This window comes from Hevea brasiliensis, chromosome 10 (assembly GCF_030052815.1).
Source record: "Hevea brasiliensis isolate MT/VB/25A 57/8 chromosome 10, ASM3005281v1, whole genome shotgun sequence".
Classification (NCBI taxonomy): domain Eukaryota; kingdom Viridiplantae; phylum Streptophyta; class Magnoliopsida; order Malpighiales; family Euphorbiaceae; genus Hevea; species Hevea brasiliensis.
In genome coordinates, this window is record NC_079502.1 from 39,837,458 (window position 1) to 39,859,218 (window position 21,761).

At 32.4% G+C, this 21,761-nt stretch overlaps 1 protein-coding gene across 2 annotated transcripts in view; it reads right to left on the reverse strand.

Moving 5' to 3' along the window:
* Positions 1–434: 434 nt before the first annotated feature.
* Positions 435–21,761, reverse strand: part of LOC110665988 (uncharacterized protein At5g08430) — a 63,418-nt gene continuing 42,091 nt past the window's right edge. Inside the window, exons 8-10 of one of the 2 annotated variants that reach the window (XR_009140797.1) lie at positions 4,416–4,505; positions 1,046–1,171; positions 435–850 (exon numbers count right to left, since the gene is read on the reverse strand). Coding sequence is in view for 1 of the 2 variants with exons in the window: in XM_058129259.1 (XP_057985242.1) it covers positions 2,131–2,297; positions 4,433–4,505 (240 nt within the window). In the remaining variant the exon portion in view is untranslated. Of the gene's footprint in view, positions 851–1,045; positions 1,172–1,977; positions 2,298–4,415; positions 4,506–21,761 lie in introns of those variants that run through there. The other variant, XM_058129259.1, reaches the window with a different exon arrangement.

Here is a 21,761-nt window from a genome sequence, read left to right on the forward strand (position 1 = left end):
TTAGTATATATCATATTTGAATATATATTTTGGTAGAGTTGGTATATTGACATGTCTTGATTTTTGTAAAGCAACAATTTTTATGCTTCAAATATTGAATCAAATGAATATATTATTGATTCAATGTTGAAGCATATCTTGGATATGTGGATTGTTATTGAACATTGATTGTTCATATGAATATATAAATATAATTTATTTCATATTAATTTTTGTTATTGTTTACTTTAGATTTTGTTGATATCCCTCTCATTTATAGAGTAAAATTGAAATTTGATGACTTTTGAGTTATTTTCTAAATATTTCAGTCCAAATATATTGAAATTACATAATAGATTGAAATTACTATAAAAAATAATATAGTACAAAAAAAATTATGCAATGTCAACCCAAATAAGAATTATCAAATATCATAATGATTATAGCATTCCAAATGATTAAAATTACATAATTGATTAAATATATTAAGCAATACAAAGCAGTAATATCTTAACTCAAATTACATTACACATAAAGTTCTATCAAAATACACAAAAGAGCCAATTATAAAATATTAACAAAATTTTGGCCCAGAAACAACTATAAAATATTAACAAAATTTTGGGCCAGAACCCAACATTACTAATCAGCTTTTATGCTAAGCACAAAAGAAAATTCTTCCAATCACACACAACAAGAAATATGCTACAACCATTTTCCATCTCCTACAATTTTTTTCAATCTCTTTCTTTTCCACATCTCTCTCAAGCTCCATCCTTTTGATTCGATTCAGCAGCCCAACTATGATAACATTTGCTTGCCTTGGAAATTTTGGATCAACCCACTCAAAATAATAACAACAATTGCTTCTCTGTAAAAAATTGAAAAAAAAATACATATCATAGCATGACTCATAAAAAAAAAACTCATAATCCATATCATTATAAATATCTTCTCTTACTTTAAAACCCATATTAAAAAAATTTACCCAAATCATGACTGCCCATATCCATAGAAAAAATTTTACCCAACTATAGATCTAGATGAAAATTTCATTTCTACTTACGTCATAGTTTGTGCATCTATAGAATCTTCTTCCAGGGTGTGCATTGGTCCATAATGTTGTTAATTTCGCTTCTTCTTCACATCGGCAAAGAGGAATGCTATTGAGTGATAACCTTCTCTCATTAAACTGAGACATCATCAATGAAAGAAAGAAAAAAAAAAGCACAAAAATATCCTTCAACTACAAACCTCAAGAAAAAAGAGAGAGCAAAAGGAAATTCGATTTCAACTTTTATCAAAAAGAGAAAGATGCGAAGGGCAAGATAATCAACATAAATAAAGTTGAGAAAGTAAGAGTTAGATATTACATGAAGGAGAGAGAAAAGAGGGAAAGATGATTTTTAATTTTGTCTGGACTGCCACATCATCCTTTAACTTTTAAATCGATTGTTGCATGTTGTATAGAGTTTGAAGTGATATTTATGATAGTTTATGAGGTTTTAAATTAAATTTTAAAATTTATATATCATAGTGTCACCAACCTTAAAGTTCATATACCACGAGTGAAATTTACCATTTTGCTTTCATAGCAAACTTACGATAAATTTATTAATAATATTTAGTTTAATAATTTTATTGATTTGTTTACTGAAATATTTTATTAGCTTATTTTTTTATACAAAAATATTAAATATGATTCATTATTAAATAATAATTAATCAAATTATTGAAACTGATTAGTTGATAAATCATTAATTGGTATGAGGGATTAAGTTAACAATAAAAAATAAATAAAAATTGAAGTAAAAGACGAAAAAAGGCCCATGGAAAGGTGGTTTTTTCTACGGCCTGCGAGTAAGCCTAAAAAAATGCCTAAAAAAATTATAATAATAATAAAAAAAAGCCAGTATTTAAGGATTTCGTTTAATATATATATATATATATATATATATATATATATATATAATGTGAGAACAAAAAAACACCAGTCTCTAGCACCAAAAGAAATTCAAGTTTTTGATGTGAGAAGTAAACTTTTCTGCAAATACAATCATTCTAGAGATGAACAAAAATGCAGCAATTTCTTAAGCAGTTTCTTCTCTCACATACTGCAAAAAGCTCCATCCCTCAGATATCCAACTCTCCTCAAGGATTGATTGGTGATCGATCGTGTTCTGGAGAACTTTCCACAAATTCTACTGAACCAGTTTTGCGCTGGACAAGCGCTGCAGTAACCTTTGGCGACTGTTTTATTATTCGTTCCTGCTCAGATGGTTTCTTGAGAAGTTCCAGTTGTTGTAAATATTCATCCAATGTTTAATGCAAACACAGGTTAAGGTTTATCATAAATAACTCAATATAAAGACACATCATTATATCAGTGGAATGAATAAATGAATGAGTTTATTAAAGTATGTAAGGAAATTTATAAAATCCGAAAATCTAAATGATTTCTTTGAATGCTTTATGTATGGCTTCCCATATGAACAATTAATCATGACAGATCAGATTGAGAAGTGCGTGAATTGTTAAGGACTATTCAGAAACTCAGAATCTTATGTCAAACAAAATTTTGGAATCTTATGTCAAACAAAATTTTGGCTGAAGGGAGATTTACTTAGAGAGCATGGTATACAAGTTGGGATACAAGGGTACAGCCCGATGTTTGAGCCTAAGGACTGGGCAAAAAAAAAAAAAAAAAGAAAACTGCTTCGGTTTGCCCTACTCCAACATCCATTGGCTCGCTGTCATCAATCTTAATTTAATTATTGAAGCTCAACTGTCATCAATCTTAATTTAATTATTGAAGCTCAACTGTGGGTTTCCTTTCGGCTCCCTAGAACTCTCCCTTTTTTTTTTTTTTTTTCCTTCCAGGGAAGATCACCCTAACTCTCACTTTGGAACCCATATTCAACCTCTCATGTTATAAAAGAAATAAATTTTAACAAATGTACTGATCATATAATTAGGTTAGAAATTCACAACATTAGTAATTTCTTCATAGTTGTTTGATGATACAGAATGGATAAGGACATTTTTTTTTGGAGTAGCAATAGAATAATAATTTCTTCTAGCCATTTGATGCAGCGGAATGACAAGAATAGAAACCTTCAAGCTAAAGTGGGTCCACCAAATTTAGATGACAAGAGGAGATACACATCTGTTGCACCAACTAAGGGTATGCACCTCTGTTTGGTTCAGGGTCTATCTAGTAACAAGAACCGAATCAAAATTTCGCTACGGTTCTGGTTCAATTCTTTGTTATTTCGATTCTAGTTTGATATGGTTTTTAGTTCTTCGATTCCGATTTGATTTGGTATGGGATTTGATTTGGTATGGTTTTTGTTTGGTTCTCGGTTTTTGAAACAATTTTATTTAATTATTTCCATAAAAACTCATATCTGAATTAGTATTTAAGTTTTAAATTAGATTATTAATACATAATATATCATATAATATATCTTTTAACTATTTTTAAATTATATAATCTTTAGCTAAAAGTGCATATATAATTTAGGATTAACCATATTATATAATATAATAACATCATATAATATATATTTTAATTATGAATTAACATATATATATATATATAATTGTACATTTATAATAAAAAATTATAAGGTAATTTAATACATTTATAACTAAAATTAAGAAAATAAAAAGAAATAAAATATAATACTATGTTGTATTTAGTTCATAATCATATATACATAAATAAATAAATATAATTATCTTAGAAGTATATAATACATTTAAAAAATCATAGAAAAATATATATATAAATTTGATTATTGACTCGGTTTCGGTTCAATATAGTTCTAATTCAGTTTCGGTTTAGTTCTTAGTGAAGAACCAGAATCGAACTAAAATATCAATACGGTTCCTCGGTTTGGTTTCGAGCTTCTAACAACTGTGCACAGCCTTAGCACCAACAATATTATCTTAGCAAAAAGAGTCTACGTTTGATGATATGCCAAAGTGGGAATTGAAGGATATACTAAAGGACTAAAAAGGCAATAACAAATATATAAATAAAGAAATAAATGTAGTAGTAGCCTATTATCAAGTTGTAGTTGAAAATTCAAGCAATCTCATCAACCCCCAAATTTATGGTTAGGTTCCAAGAAAGTTATTTATCCGCCATTTTAACTCTTTGATTGTTTTACTGTAAAAAATAATAATTTTTAATTTTTTTTATATGGTGATTACTTGAAGGCCATTAATGTCATTGGATATGCTTTAAAATGTCACGTTTTACAATTAATGATTTAATTGCTGACTAATGGGTTCCAGTAGGTGTACCCCTTCTGAAATAAGAGAGTTAAAGAGGAACTTTTTAAAAAAAATTTTTTTCTTTCTTTCCCTTTAGCAAAGATTAAAGAGAATTTGGAGTATAATATGCATATATTGCTATAATTAAACACTACCTACACCATGAAAGGATATTCTCTCCTCCATCCCTTCTCATTAGCAAAGTCAATGCGCTTTTGTAATCTGACCAGCTCTTTCTCAATCCACTGCAACAAATTTTTCCAAATATTGAAAAGAGAAACAAAAGGACAAAAGCAATATTGCAAATGGTTTAACAAATGTAACAATCAAAAGAATATTCTCAAGGTTGGAGAGAAAAAAAAAATAGTGACTTATGATTTAGTCCTTAAGTATTGTCATTTATTAACTCAATAGTCTTTCCATCCATTTTCAACCTATTTTTCCGTTAAAAATTAGTCAAAGGAGAAAATATTTAAATCCAAAATTACCCTCTTTCATGATTCTCTCACTCTATATTCTACGTTTCCACTCCCCATCCTCCGCACAATTCCAACAACAATTTTCTCAACATTTTATGCTGACCCATTATATCAATTACTATCATAAAATCATAATCTCATCATGTTTTGGAACAAGAAGTTAGTGGCACAGCAATTCTAATGACAATTATAAAATAGTCATCAAATTATTTACAATATATATATATATATATATATATAGAGCAATAATTTCAAAACTAAACAAACATAATAAAAAAAATGCTTTGACATAATGCTCCACTAACACAGATCCATTCAATTTTCAGCAACATGGATTCGCAAAAAAGGAATATGTGTATAAAGAAGCAAAAAACGCCTGACTGTGTGCTTGGTTGTCGAGAAAAAAAAGAGAAGGAAGAAGTACAACTTCAAATCTCATTTTTCATTTTCACATTCATATCCAAACAAAAACTAAGATTTCAATTGTTTTTAAATCCAAACAAAAGAACTCAAGATTCCATCAACAAAAATAAAAATTCCAAAGTACCCATTAACATAAAACAGAAATTATTTTCAAATCATGCTTTTCTGATTGCAGACTATTTTCAATGGACTGCATGGAGGATTTATTGTAGCTGTAGCAAAGAGAGTGGCAATTGCTTAAATTTAAGCTTTAGGCATTTGGAACATTGTCTTTGATGCTTCCATAGATTTGTGGAACAAAATTGTATAAAAGAACAGATAAAGAAAGATGTTTGAAAATTGAGGGAAGGAAACTAAAGAAAGGGATTCTTTTAGAGAATGAGAGTGTTAGGGATTTTGATGGAATGGGAATGGGAAAGAAATCCCAAAGAAAAGAGAGAGTTTAGGGATTTTGAAATTGGGAAAAGGGTTTTGCTTTCATTTCTGTGACTACAAGGGCACTAACCAGGAAAAAAAGTGAATGGAAGGACCTCTATCCTAACGGAGTTAAAAAAAGAGACATTTTAATGAATTTTTGAAACTATGGGGACTAACTTGTAAATAATATATAGCGACTAAATCGTAAATCACCCCAAAAACAGTAGAGAGAAAGAGAGAGTAGGCACTTTTATATGGTAACAATAGTAACAACAATACTAATAGCAGACCAATCCAAATGCTAATGTAGAAACATTTCAAAAGCCATGTGCAAAAAACAAATTGCAAAATACCTCTATGTTGGGAAACAACAAATGCTGCAACATGGGAAGTGAGAATTGGGACACCCTTTCTTACGCAAGGAAACATTAATAAATTTTTCCTCCCCAAACAAAAACAAAAATATTTGGTTATTCAGTCACATTCTTTTACACCATTCACATTTGAAAGCAATAGGAGAAACTTTCTCATATCTCTGAGATGGCAGTGCCCTCACTCCCAATATACAAATCTTTGACCATAAATCACAAATTCCTTCTTGGGTAATTTACAACTAAGTCCGAGTTATAGTTAGTCTCTGGTTTGTTTTTTAGCAACAAGTTGGTCCTTGAATTTAAATTTTGTTAACAAATTAGTCTTTGCCGTTAATTGCTTTTCAATTTGAAACAATTAGTCCCTGAAATTTTATTTTGTTAGCAAAATAATTCCTACATAATAATTTTATAAAATTATTTTAAATAATTTTATATAATTATTTAAATATAAAATAAATAATTACTTAAATATAAAATTTAGATGTAGGGACTATTTTGCTAATAAAACAAAACGTTAGGATTATTTTGTTAATCAAACAAAACTTTAGATATTAAATTATTTTAAATTAAAAAGCAGTTAATGATCAATTTAGATGGAAGGAACTAATTTGTTAACAGAATTAAATTTTGAGGACCAAATTGTTACTCAAAAATATACCAGGAACTAATCCGTGGGTAAGCTATACCACAGGTACTTTGTAAATTATCCTTCCTTCTTTAGGACTGTCTGGCACACCAATGAATTTTACATACATTACTGCTAGACTTCTGCCACCTAGTTTACACAAATCAGACTAGCATGGTCGATTGAACTCGAAAACTAGTCATATAGTAATTGCATCAAATTTGAGAGAGATGAAGATGGGGCTGGGATTGGGGGAAAAGGGAAGTGGGGAGATGCGGAAGGCCATGGAAGTTAATTAAGAAGGCTAGGTTTTAGTTGTCTAGATTAGAGGTTCCTCAAAGATATGAGAGGGAAGCGCTTTACCATGTACTGTACACAGCTTCCCCAGGTGCACATCCAGTATTGAAATGGGAGTTCACTACTCATAATATAATAGACTAGGGACTTGATAATAATCATCAATAAAAGTAATAAATATTTAAAACTAGTCTTAGAGATAATAGGACAAGGACTCCAAACATCATAATGAACTAACTCAAAAATGAACATTGCTCGTTTATTCTCCACACACTAAAGCAAGACAATGAAGCTTAGCAAACTAATATGACTCATTTGCAGAAACTAGAATATTCTACTTAAAAGATGAGGGGTCAGCAATGTTAAAAGATGCAACATTAGCTGATTGAACTCCTTGAGACTTCTTTTGAAGTTTCCTACATGTGCGCTTTCTATGGCCTAGCTCATGACAATAACAGTACACAACTCTTGACTCCTAATTGCGACTATCAACACCTTTGTCACAATTGCTAGTTTTGTTACCACCTCTATTACCCTAACAGCTAGTCTTATTCCAATTACCACGACAGCTTGAGGTCACAAAGATTGTGATGTTTTAGTGCAGATAACTCAGGTGAAAGTCTCATGCAGGGAAGGAAGCTCAGAACTGGAAAGGATCTGCAAACTAATAGTGTGAAACTTTAAAGGTAAGCCAACAAGAAAACTCACAACTACCATTTGTTCATACTGTGATTGTTGAACTTTAACATATGCACTAAAGGAAGGTAGGACATTTAAGTTCTTCATAAAACTCATTTAAAATCCATTGACTAGGTAGTAAGAGGTCTATCCTGTAACTGAAGGTATCTTTTCCATTGATTTTAATTGAGTATATACCTAGGTATTTCTATACAAAATTGTTCTACACTAATTAGGAATTCTACATATTAGGAATTCTACACTAATTAGGAAACCTATATTAATAGTATGAGGTAACCTCACTATACAGGACTCGATGAAGATAATATTCATAACACTCCCCCTCAAGTTATAGCATAGATGTTAATCATGCCCAACTTGTTACAAATGTAGTCAACTCGAGTTCCTGCTCTCTATTTTTTACATGTCCTGTTAAGATGATCTTTTGTTGAATTTTTTCACGAAGAAAATGGCAATCAATTTCAATATGTTTAGTCCGTTCATGAAACACAAAATTAGATGCACTATGGAGTGCAGCTTGATTATCACACCATAGTCGTGCAAGTAGAGAGATTTTGAGGCTAATCTCATCTAATAACTGAAGTATCCACATTATCTCACACACTGATTGAGCCATAGCTCTATACTCTAATTCAGCACTAGATCGAGAACTATACTCTAATTCAGCACTAGATCGAGAAACTACACTCTGCTTTTTACTTCTCCATGATACCAAATTTCCTCCAATAAAGACAATATCTGGTAGTTGACCTTCTATCAGCCTTAAACCCTACCCAGTCTGCGTCCGAAAACCACTCTACATTCAAATGCACATGATAACTATATAATAATCCTCACCCTGGAGCTCCCTTCAAATAACACAAGATTTGTCTCAAAACTTTCCAATGAGTAACAGTTGGGGAAGACATAAATTGACTCACCACTCTAACTGAATATACAATGTTAGGATGAGTTATTGCAAGGTAGTTTAATTTACCTACTAGCCTCCTATACTTTTCTGGATCTTTAAACAACTTATCATCATCTGCTAACAGTTGCAAATTTGAGGCTATTGGTGCATTGCAAGGCTTAACACCTAATTTCTCAGTTTCTGCCAAAAGATCAAGGATATATTTTCGTTGAGACAGGAATATATGCCTTTTTTACTTCTCATAACTTCAATATCCAAGAAATACTTTAGTAGACCCAAGTCTTTTGTTTGAAACCGGGTTTGAAGAAAGTTTTTAAGGGATGAAATACCTGCAGAGTCACTTCCAGTGATAACAATATCATTTACATATATTACCAGCAAGATTACGTGATAACAATATCATCTACATATACTACTAGCAAGATTAGGCCAGTTTTAGATTGTCTATAGAATATAGAATGATCGCACTTACTCTTTTGCATACCAAACTCCCGTATTGCTTCACTAAATCTCCCAAACCAAGCCCGAGGACTTTGTTTTAGGCCATAAAGCGACTTTTGAAGTTTGCAGACTTTACCCAACTCCCCCTAAGTAACAAACCCAAGTAGTTGCTCCACATACACCTTCTCCTGAAGGTCACTATAAAGAAAAACATTCTTGATATCTAACTGATACAAAGGCCAATCATATGTAGCTGCTAAAGAGATAAACAACTAAATAGAAGTCAATTTAGCTACAGGAAAAAAAGTGTCAGAATAATCAAGTTCATATGTCTGAGCATAACCTTTGGCAACAAGGCGGGCTTTTAATCTAGCCACAGAACTATCAGGATTCACTTTCACTATAAACACCCATTTGCAACCAATAGCTTTCTTCCCAATGGGCAAAGGCACTAGTTCTCATGTACCGTTAGTATCTAAAGCCTCTATTTCCTCTTTCATAACAGCACACTAGCCAGGATGATTAGTCTCAACAACAGTTTTTGGAAGAGATACTAAAAGGCTAATAAAGCACAGAGAAGAAGAAGATAAATGATCATAAGAAACCAAAGAGGAAATAGGGTAGGTGCATGTACATTTACCTTGAGAATTACTGAAACAGAACCTGAAATTGATCACTGTCCGAAGAAGCAGTGATTCAAAACTCTAGAACACCTTGAAGAGTACCCCAAATCAAACAACAAATGCCTTGGCTGAACTGAGGATGTCAGGGCGACGCTGGGAGAAGAGGCCGGAGAGGTAAAAGCCCGCAAACACACTACCACGAGCTAGTGCGTGAGATAACGGAGAAAGACAAAATTGGCACGTGCGGGTCACGCGCTTCAGATCCGGTTGCCGGACTTTGTCGGTAGGGTCACTGATGGTCTATCGTCCTTCTTGGGTGGGCCGTGAGATCCAATGTTACCTTAGCTAGGTAACCTCACACCACAGAGGCTTCGAAGAACAGGGGACAGAAGACTTTTCTCTAATCTGGAATTGATAGCCTACTGCTCTGATACCATGAACTGAAGGTATCTTTTTCATTAATTTTAATTGAGTATATACACAGGTATTTATATACAAAATTGTTCTACACTAATTAGGAAACCTATATTAATAGGAATCCTTATGACGTAACCTCACTACACAGGACTCTATCAAGATAATATTCATAACATATCCCATTTTTCTGAATGATAAGAAGCCTTGCATACATCATAGATATGGTAAACATTCCCTTTACCAAAATACAAGAAATCAAGGTATCAACTCTTCAACAAATTCACAATGGTTGACCAAGCTAATTACCTCACTATCAATAGAATTCCGAATGTGCAAGAATAATTTAGATTCTTCTCACAACCATCTCTACCTCATGTGATCTTTAGGTAAAGTGATGTGGTCATCTTTATCGATGCTACGTAAGGGTGTAAACGAGTTAAGGTGAGCCGAGCTTTGGCTTGTTTAAGCTTGGCATATTAATATTGGTTCAGGTTCAAGCTCGATTCGAGCTTTAATATTAAGACTTAAGCTTGACTAGTTTTAAGTTCATTTATTATATTAACAAGCCAAGCTTAAATTTGGTCTGTATCAAGCTTGATAGACTCAAAATGAACTCAAATGCAAGTTTGATAAGCTCAAACTTGAGTTTAATAAACTTGAGCTCGAGTTCAATAAGCTCAAGGTTGACTTTTATTGTACCTATTTTAACTAATAATTATTTTTATAATACCTAATTACATGAGTCCATAGTTAATAATAATAGAAAAATAATAACAAATTTACAATACATTAAAACTAATTTTAAAATAACACAAATTACAACACCACTATAATTCAAATAAAATTAATTATTCTTTATTTTTTTTAATTCAAAACTACATAGTTTTCAATAAAAAAAATATGTAGTTCACTATAAATTTTATTTAATTATAATAAAATTTATCATTTTATTTTTCTAATGTTATTCTAATAAAATATATTAACTTTTATATTGTTAATTAATTTATGCCGTTAATAAATTAATTTATTAATTTTAATATAAATATATTAAAATTTGAGTGTTTTTACTATTTTTATATTTAATTTATTTAAATAAGTTTAAAAGGATTAAATGTATTATATTATTTAATTTATCAAATTATATTTAGTGTTATATGTGTTTTACTAATACTCTATTTAAGATATGAAGAATTTAATTTGCATGGAATAAATAGAAGCACATATCTAAGTTTAAAAGTATATACAGAGGTAGAAAGTCAAGTGCTAAACTAGAACTTTAACCTTTTAAAGGATTATAGTTCAAAGAGAGAGAGAGAGAGAGAGAGGCAGATTAAGAGAAGGATATTATAGAAAGTAATAATAATATATAGATAGATTAATTGGTGTTAATAAAAAAAAAGGGGGGAAGAAACTAGAACGAGAGAAAAAGTAATAATAATGATTGATAAATTAATGTTAAACTTGAAAATTAATCTTTTAAAAGTTCAAAATATAGAAAGAAAGAGGAAGAGAGATGGGTTCATGTTTTAAGTCATGTGGCTGCCATCACCAAAACTATATAGTTAAGTTTTAATTTATTTAGTACTTTAATACGGATAAAATAGTTCAAAATAATATTATGCATTTACTATATAATATTCTCAATTTATTTCTCATACAAAAATTTTTATATTTCATAAAAATTATATTTAATTTACAAATACATATTTTATAAATACACTTTTTATTTTGATTATATCATAATTTTATACAATAATATAATATTTAATAATGTATTATTTTGCTATATTGAGAGTATATATTTAATATACTAATATTATTTTAAATATGCAAATTAATTTTTTTTTAAATTACAAATAACTATATTTTATATATTGATTATATTATAATTTTAAATAATATATACTTTTTAAAATGACCATAAATAAAATAAATATATTTGCAACATTATAAATTACAATTACTAATATAAATGTTTTTGTAAACAAGCCAGTTCATAAACACACAAATTAGTTCACGAGCCTGTTTAATGAGCTAGATCACAAGCCTTTTAATGCAGTAACTAAAATAGATTTAGGAATTATTTTCATTGTAAAATTAGGAAATTTAAGAGTTTTATTATGTAGAAATTTTTATCTTATTAAGTATATTATTTAGGAATTTTATTATTTTCTAGTTTATTTTGGCTTAATTTAGTATTCCTAATTAGGATTGAATTAGGGTTCTAAAATTCTAATACGATTGAGATTTCTAATTTTATAAATAAGATCTATGATTTTTATTGCTATTAGAGATAAGCTTTGTTATAAATTTTATGAGATTAATAATATAATGAGAAATAGTTCTCACTTTCAAGGATTGGTCCTTGATTCTTTATAATTCTTGGTTCTTTCTCTTTGTTCTATATCAATTTTGGTATCAAAACCTAAATTCAATCCAAATTTTCACAAGTTTTCGCAAGCTTTCAATCCTTCCAATGTCCTCAAAATTTCCCTCCGCTCTTTGTCCAAAGTTTTCTACCTTGTTTATAAAGCTTTGAGAAACAATGCATCCCAGCTATGCACTCCCACCCCTCACCATATACCACAATCCGACCATCAAATCCAAGCACCGCCATCGCCAATTCACCGGCGACATCGAGGAGACCCTTCTGGCGCCTTTCCGATCACTTGCAACTTCATGGAAAAGAAGATTAAACCTATACCTGTAAGTTTTCCAGATTTCTTTAGCATGTGACTCTCCCCATCCCTTCTCCAATCACCAATCTGCCCATCTCTATTGTCCAACTTCCTAGTTGCTAAAATCTATTAGGTCATGTTAAGGAATCTGCTGGATTTTTTTCCATGAAAATGACTCCTAAATTGCTGAAATTTCAGCATTCTTCAATGAGGTAATGCTTCTTTAAATTGAAATAATAATGTGGTTTGATAATGAACAACAGATTGACTTTAATAATTCATTGGTACAACTAGATGAGTTATGGGATACGATTCAAGGAATACAAACTGACATTGATGGATATTATGAACAGCATAATGAAATATCTTGTTTGATATTCTTACATGGTGATCCTAATTATGCTTCTTATGGTTTATTTAATGATTATCAATATATAAAAATAATCTTACAATAAAGGGAGAAAGCACTTGAAGAATGTAAGAATGAACACCATTTTCAACAAACTCATCAATAAGTCAAAGATAAAGAACATGAAGAGTTTTTGAAGCATGAAAAGAAACACATACATTTCAATTGAGAGAGCAATTAGATGCAAGAAAAAGTATTGACAATATAAAAGCAAGAAGTCTTGAAAATGCAAGGAAACTACAAGAAGAGCAAGAAAAGCAACTTGAAATTGAAGAACAAAAAGAGCAAGTTGAAGATGACATTGAAGAAGAGCAACTTGAAATTGAAGATGGTCAAGCTACAAAGCCAATAATGGAAATTGAAGAATCCAAAATTGTGGTTCTTGAGCCTTTACTCATTGAAGAGTCTATTTTAGAGCAAAAAGTCAATCAAATTTTAACTGTTATTCTCTATTGATTTTATTTGCCTAGATATTTCCAGAATACAAAAGAGAGTGCAAACTTATTCAAGTTGTTCTTATTGCTTCCATCCAAAAAGATCGTACTGTGCATTCTCCTTACTTAGTTCTTGATCCTTCAACAATTCAGAACTCAAGGACGAGTTTTTTTCTACCCAGAGGAGAATAATGCAGTATGGGAAGATAGAATTTAAGAATTATTCTCATTGTAAAATTATTTAGAAATTTTTATCTTATTAGGTCTATTATTTAGGAATTTTATTATTTCCTAATTTATTTTGGTTTAATTTAGTATTCCTAATTAAGATTTAATTATGGTTCTAAAATCTTAATGTGATTGGAATTCCTAATTTTATAAATACGATTTAGGGTTTCTAATGTTACTGGAGAAACTTTTTACCAATTTGAACTTAGATACACAAATTGTTTTAGTCAATTCCGAAAATTTTGATCCACTAAGTTTGTATTTCATGATTTTCATCATTATTGGTATCACATCTACTACAATAGCTTTGATTTCTTTCATTTTATAAGACTATCTTAAGGCCAATTTGCAATATTGATACTTAAACAACCCCCTTCACAGTAACAAGTTTCTCAAAAACAATCACAATGGTAGGTCATGCTTAATAACACAAAATACAAAATACCACAAAACTAGGTCCTCACTCAATTCTTCCCCAAACCACCAAAAACACAGAGTTTCAAAAAGCACAGAGCATTAGAAAGCACAATGACTTGCCAATAACAGAACATCTTCTAGAAGGCACCAAACCATAAAACAGTTCAATGAGGTGCACTGTACACCTTGAGGTGAACAGAGAGTCAAGCGATGTCTTCCGCATCTTCACATGCCATCGAGTGTGATGATGGCAAAGCTTAGATCAGTGCATGATAGTCACTCATCAGTCTTTAAGTGATACTTTGCAAGCAAGCTCGTCAGCAGTCAGAAAACCTCTCTAGGTAGGTGATGAGGATGAAATGTCACCCTATGTAGGTGGCCCATGTTCACAGTGGGGTTTACATACTCTTAGGGTCTTGACTTGGAACAAAGGCTACGAGAAATTTTCCTTTCCCCAGCCAAGCTTTACCATGCAATGAAGAAATTCTTCTTGTATCTCATAATGATTTTGATACTTATACTTGCTACAATCGTGTCCTAAATAGAAATATAAATGGAAGAATGCTCATTTTGCCTTTGAATATTTTGTCCATGCCCAATTTTACCAATTTTTAAGTTTTTGGCCCAATTAATCCAAACCCTTTTATTGAAGCTCAAATTAGCCTCTTCCTCCTACGGAAGTGAAAATTACGCATTGAAGCAGTGCGTGAGTTAGATTTTTTTTCATTTTTAATAGCATATAATTAAAATATAGGTTAATTACTTTAAAATCATTTTAAATTTTGGTTAATTACAAATAAGCCAACTCCGCCTAAGTAGTTTGTGCTTAGCCGGTCCCAAGACCGGATAAAAGAGGAGGGTTGCGGTAGGTGACAACCAGCGTAAAATTTTTCGTCACATCCTATGATATAGATTCAAATAATATAAATGTTGGGGCGTTCTCTACTAACGACGCGCTACATCAGAGCCCGGGTGTAGTGAGAAATGTGCAAGGGTGTAGGGCGTTCACCGAAAGCGATGCACCATGCCGGCACCTGGGAGTGGTGTTAAGTGAGCAAGGGTTCCCACATCATGGACGGGTGTGGGTAAAGAAGTTAGTCCATAGGACAGATAGTAGAACAAATAGTGGAACAGAACACAAGATAGACATAGAAAACAATAGAAGATATCATAGAAGGAGACCAATTAGGAAGGAAGAGCAGGATAGGAGGAGGATCAGGGTTGGTACTTGGAATGTTGGATCACTTACAGGAAAATTAATAGAGCTTGTGGATACCTTGGAAAGGAGAAGAGTGAATATTGCTTGCATTCAGGAGACTAAATAGGTAGGAGAGAAAAGTAAGGAAGTGGATAATTCAGGGTACAAACTATGGTTTACCGGAAAGGAGAGAAATAAGAACGGAGTGGGTATAATCATAGACAGGACATTGAAAGACACAGTAATAGCTGTGAAAAGAGTAAGAGATAGAATTATACTAGTAAAGCTAGTACTAGAAGGAGAAACAATAAATATAGTTAGTGCTTATGCCTCACAAATAGGACTAGACAGTGAGAGTAAACAAAGGTTTTGGGAAGATATGGATGATTTAATGCAAAGCATACCGAATGAAGAGAATGTTTTCATTGGTGGAGATTTGAATGGGCATGTAGGAAGTGATAGACAAGGTTATGAGAATGTTCATTGATGTTTTGGTTTTGGCAGTCGAAATGAGGAGGGAAAAAGCATCCTGGATTTTGCTATAGCATACGACCTAATACTAGCAAATACCTACTTTATAAAAAGAGAGTCACATTTAGTGACTTTCAAAAGTGGCCAACATAGAAGCCAAATCAACTTCCTCTTAACTAGGAAGACAAATAGAGCTCTATGTAAGGATTGCAAGGTCATTACAGGAGAGGCTTTAACAAGTCAACATCGGTTGGTGGTCTTGGATGTCAAGTTTAGGAACAATTCAAGTAAGGTCATAAGAAATAGTGTAGCTCGAACAAAGTGGTGGGAGTTCAAAGGAGTAAAGCAAGGGAAGTTAAAAAATGAGCTTCTCGAGTCCGAAGTATGGAAGCTGGATATGTAGGCTAATGATATGTGGATACAGATGGCATCAAAGATTAGACAAGTAGCTAGAAAAGTACTTGGAGAGTCTAAAGGACAGGGACCACCCTCAAAAGAGAGATGGTGATGGAATGAGGAAGTACAAAAGGCAGTGAAGAGAAAAAGGGAATGGTATAAGAAATTACCTAAATGTGATAATAATGAGGCACATGAACAGTACAAGATAGCAAAGAAAGAGGCAAAAAAGGCAGTTAGTCAAGCAAGAGCACAGGCCTTTGAAAAGTTATATGAGAAACTTAGAACTAAAGAAGGGGAGAAAGATATTTATAGATTAGCAAGGAGGAGAGAAAGGAAATGTTAAGATCTCAATCAAGTTAGGTGCATTAAGGATAAAGAAGGAAAAGTGTTGGTGAAAGATGAGGACATTAAAGAAAGATGGAGAAATTATTTTAATGATCTCTTTAATAATAGTCAAAATGGTCATAGCGTGAATATAGATTATAGAACAATAGAAAAGAATGTGAATTATACTAGAAGGATTAGATCTTTAGAAGTAAAGGAAACACTTAAGAGAATGAAAGTGGGTAAAGCCTGTGGACCCGATGAAATACCAATTGAAGTGTGGAAGTATTTGGGAGATATAGGAGTGGCATGGTTAACTAAATTATTTAATAAGATTCTAAACTCAAAGAAAATTCCTGATGAATGGAGGAAGAGTATTTTAATACCTATTTTTAAAAATAAGGGAGACATACAGAGTTGCTCAAACTATAGGGGAATTAAACTCATGAGCCATACTATGAAGTTGTGGGAGAGAGTTGTGGAGCATCTACTATGTCATGATACTTCTATCTCTCTCAATCAATTTGGTTTCATGCGCGGTCGTTCAACTATGGAAGCGATCTTTCTCATTATAAGCTTGATGGAGAAATATAGAGATGTGAAGAAAGATTTACACATGGTTTTTATTGATTTGGAGAAGGCTTATGATAGTGTTCCAAGAGAGGTCTTATGGAATGTGTTAGAACAAAAGAGGGTATCTATTAGGTACATACAAGTATTGAAAGATATTTATCAAGGAGCAACTACTATTGTGCGCACAGTGGGAGGGGACACAAGAGATTTTCCGATCTCAATTGGATTACACCAAGGATCAGCCATAAGCCCTTACCTTTTTACATTAGTTTTAGATGACCTGACGAAACATATACAAGAGAGTATTCCTTGGTGCATGATGTTTGCGGATGATATTGTTCTGATAGATGAGACACGAGAAGGAGTCAATAGAAAGCTAGAACTTTGAAGAAGTACTCTAGAGTCAAAGGGTTTTAAATTAAGTAGAACGAAGACAGAATACATGCATTGCAAGTTCAGTGAAGGCCAAACTGGTGATAGGGAAGGAGTTAGTTTGAATGGAGTGATATTGCCCCAAAGTAATCACTTTAAATATCTAGACTCAGTCCTTCAAGTAGATGGGGGATGTGAGAAGGATATTAGTCATAGGATTAAAGCCGGATGGTTGAAGTGGAGAAGTGCCACGGGAGTTTTATGTGATCGTAAGATTCCCAATAAATTGAAAGGAAAATTTTACCGTACAGCCATACGACCGGCTATGTTATATGGTAGTGAGTGTTGGGCACTGAAAGAGTCGTATGCATCTAAAATAAGAGTTGCAGAGATGAAAATATTATGGTGGATGAGTGGCCATACTAGACTAGATAAAGTCCGTAATGAGAGTATTAGAGAAAAGGTAGGACTGGTGCCAATTGAAGATAAGTTGAGAGAAGGGAAATTAAGGTGGTTTGGTTATGTAAAGCGTAGACATACGGAGGCTCCAGTTAGACAAGTAGAGCACATTAGGTTAGAGGATAGAAAGAAAAAAAGGGGTAGACCTAAATTGACTTGGAGTAGAGTAGTACAACATGACCTAGAAGCATTACACATTTCTGAGGATTTAACCCAAAATTGTTCAGAGTGGAGAAAGCGAATCCATATAGCCGACCCCAAATTTTTTGAGATAAAGGCTTAGTTGAGTTGAGTTGAGTTTAGTTTAGTTGTACAAATAAGCCCCTAGTTAAAAATATTCTTTCTTTTTTTAGCAAAAATTAAAATGATAACTACTTTAAGATTCTTAAAATTTTTTGTTAATTATAAATAAGCCTCTAATTAAAAATAAGATAAATTATAATTTAGTCCGTAAGGCTTGACAAAACTTACATATTAGTCTCTATATTTTTAAAACTCAAAACGAGATATGGCGGCTAGGGCCTGACGGAGACTTTAGGGAGTCTGGAGATGTTGACAGGGCCTCAAGAAGAGTTACATTTTCTATTTAACAGCTTGCCCACCCTGAAAATGACCTAGTTGGAGGTAGGGTCCGGCGACTAAAAGAGCATCGCACGTTGTGCGAGGTCCGGTGTGCCCCCGGTGGCTCATAAAAACCTAGAGGATCGAGTGCCTTCCACGCTGGGTCGTACTCCCACCTATTTAGTCCTTCAGATTTAATAAATAGTTAATTTTGTATTTAATAATTATTTTGTAAAATTAACTATATCAATTATGTTAAAAATTTTAATTTGTAAATATAAATAGTTAATTTTTTAATTGATATAGTATGCTATAAAATCCGAACCAATCTCTAGCAGATTGAATTCCAAAAAATCTTATCTGATAGGCTAGAAGATCAAATCCAATTGAGAAACATTCTAAGATAGAGTTCGGATGTCAGCTAAAGCACATTATGATTGAACTTAGGGAGATCGGATAATGCGGTCAACTAAACTAGCTTGGAAAGAGATCAAAAAGAGCTTGGATCATTCAAAGCAAGTTCGGTATAAAATGAAAAAAATGATCAAAACGTGAGATCTTCGCCAAGAATCACGTTGACAAGGCACATTTCCATAGGAGATGGCAGGATTTTATCAACTAAATCCCAAATATACTGTAGAGGAATCTCTTATCACCTTAGAAATAGGCTCCAAACACCTAGCCAGATATGCTTTTCTCGACATTCATTGTATTCTCTATACTCAACTAAACTTTTATTCCAAAAATTTAGGGTTGGCCATATGGATTCGCTTTCTCCACTCTAAACGATTTTGGGTTAAATCCTCAGAAATGTGTAATGCTTCTAGGTCATGTTGTACTACTCTCCTCCAAGTCAATTTAGGTATATTCTTTTTTTTCTTTTTATCCTCTAACCTAATGCGCTCTACTTGTCTAACTGGAGTCTCCGTATGTCTACGCTTCACATGACCAAATCACCTTCATTGTTTTCTCTATATTCTTCAGAAATCTCCTGTAACTTGAGCTCGAAGTGGCTATTCTTAGCCGTCAGCCTCACTTCTTTGGTTTTAGGCAACTAAGATCCAAGTACACTTATTTAGTGACTCAAGGATCCCAGACAACGTCATTAATTATGTTAAAAATTTTAATATATCGTTTACAAATTTTTAATTTGTAAAATTAAAAATTTAAACAATTAAAATTTTTAATTTTCCTCCATCAGGGACTATTTTGTACAACTCAACTCAACTAAGCCTTTATCCCAAAAATTTGGGGTCGGTTATATGGATTCGCTTTCTCCACTCTAAACGATTTTGGGTTAAATCCTCCAAGTACACTTATTTAGTAACTCAAGGATCCCAGACAACGTCATTAATTATGTTAAAAATTTTAATATATAGTTTACAAATTTTTAATTTGTAAAATTAAAAATTTAAACAATTAAAATTTTTAATTTTCCTCCATCAAGGACTATTTTGTAGATTTATTAAATTGTCAAGAACTAAACAGGTGAGTTCTAAAAATGTAGGGACTAATCTGTAGATTTTACCAAATCTCAAGAACTAAATTGTAATTTGCCCACAAAAAATATTCTTTCTTTTTCAACAAAAATTAAAATGATATTTAATTAAATTAAATATTTAAATTAATTTTAATAAAATTAAAAAATATATTAAAATAATATTTTTAATACTAAAAAAATTAATTAAATATATATATTTTTTGGGGCGTGTATAGCTCACTCAATTGGGAAGGGCTAATTTGAGTTTAAATCAAAAAGTTTAGGCAAATTAGGCCTATTATAGGAAGCAATCCTATAATTATGTAAATAATATATATATTTTTTAATTAGTTAGCTTAATTATTGGGATATCTTCCCAATTAGAATACCTAATTATAGGATCCTGGTGACATTTGGGTCTCGCCGCCCACCCAGGAAGGAAGACCATCTGCTAGTGACCTCACCCAAAAATCCGGCCATCAGAAGGTTGGTGAGAGAGTCTCACGGGCCGTTACAAGTTTCTACCGCCGTCCAACTAGCCGGAGAGTGGAGACGCGTCCGCCGTCATCTGCCGGTCCGATTCCTCTCGCCAGTGTTGCGTTGGGGTGTACACTGCATCCCTATTAGCTATTTTGTCATAGGGTGCTCTTGTGGAGATAATTTGTCTTGGTCCACCTACTGTTGGGTACGTCTTTGGCTTTTGTTACACCGAACTGCTTTAAAATTGTGTTTTGAGGTGTGTTTACTATGTGTTTATTGGTTTGGGTAAGGAGATTTCTGTGAGTTGCTGCTGTGAAATTTTTTTAATGGCTGAAAGCAAAAGTGTAGTAGCAGATGTGATTCCTGTGATGATTAAAATCACAGAACACAAACTTAATGGTTCTAATTATTTGGATTGGAATAAGACTGTTCGGATTTATTTGTGGAGTATCGATAAGGATGATCATCTCACCCAAGATCCTCCTATTGATGATACAAAGCAAACTTAGATAAGGAAAGATGCTCGTGTTTATTCTTGCAAATTCAAAATTTCATTAACAGTGAGGTAATTAGCCTAATTAATCATTGTGAGTTTGTTAAAAAGTTGATAGATTATTTAGAATTCTTATATTCGGATAAAGCAAAATATCTCTCGTATTTATTATGTAAGACATTTTATCGTGCAGAGAAACAAGATAAGTAGCTCACAGCCTATTTTATGGATTTTAAAAGAATCTATGAGGAACTCAATGTCTTAATACCGTTTAATCCTTATGTGAAAGTTCAGCAAGCTCAACGAGAATAAATGGTTGTCATGAGTTTTTTGGCAGGTCTTCCCCCAGAGTTTGAGATTGCTAAATCTCAAATTCTTTCTAGTTCTAAAATTTCATCTCTGCATGATACTTTCTCAAGAGTACTCCGTACTAAAGCTCCCCAATTATCTCAATCTAATAATAGTGCTCTTGTTAGTCGTACTAACAGTGGAAGACAAAGTAATAGAGGAGGCAGGAAAGGAGGGTATAGTGGCAATAAGGAAAACCAGCATGGAGGGGAGGCTGCCCCTAATCGTGACTCAAGAGGAATTGAATGTTATTATTGCTATGAGCCAGGTCATACAAAAAGATATTGTCCAAAGCTTCAGAATAAGAACCAACGATCTCATATGGCTAATGTGGCAGTTGATGACTTTTCAGTAGCTCCTTCTAAGAAAGCAATTTTAGTGTTAGCTAAAGAATATGCACAGTTCTCCCAGTATCAGGCATCTCTAAAGTGTCCTAGTTCCCCAATCACTACAAAAGCTGAGTCAGGTAAAT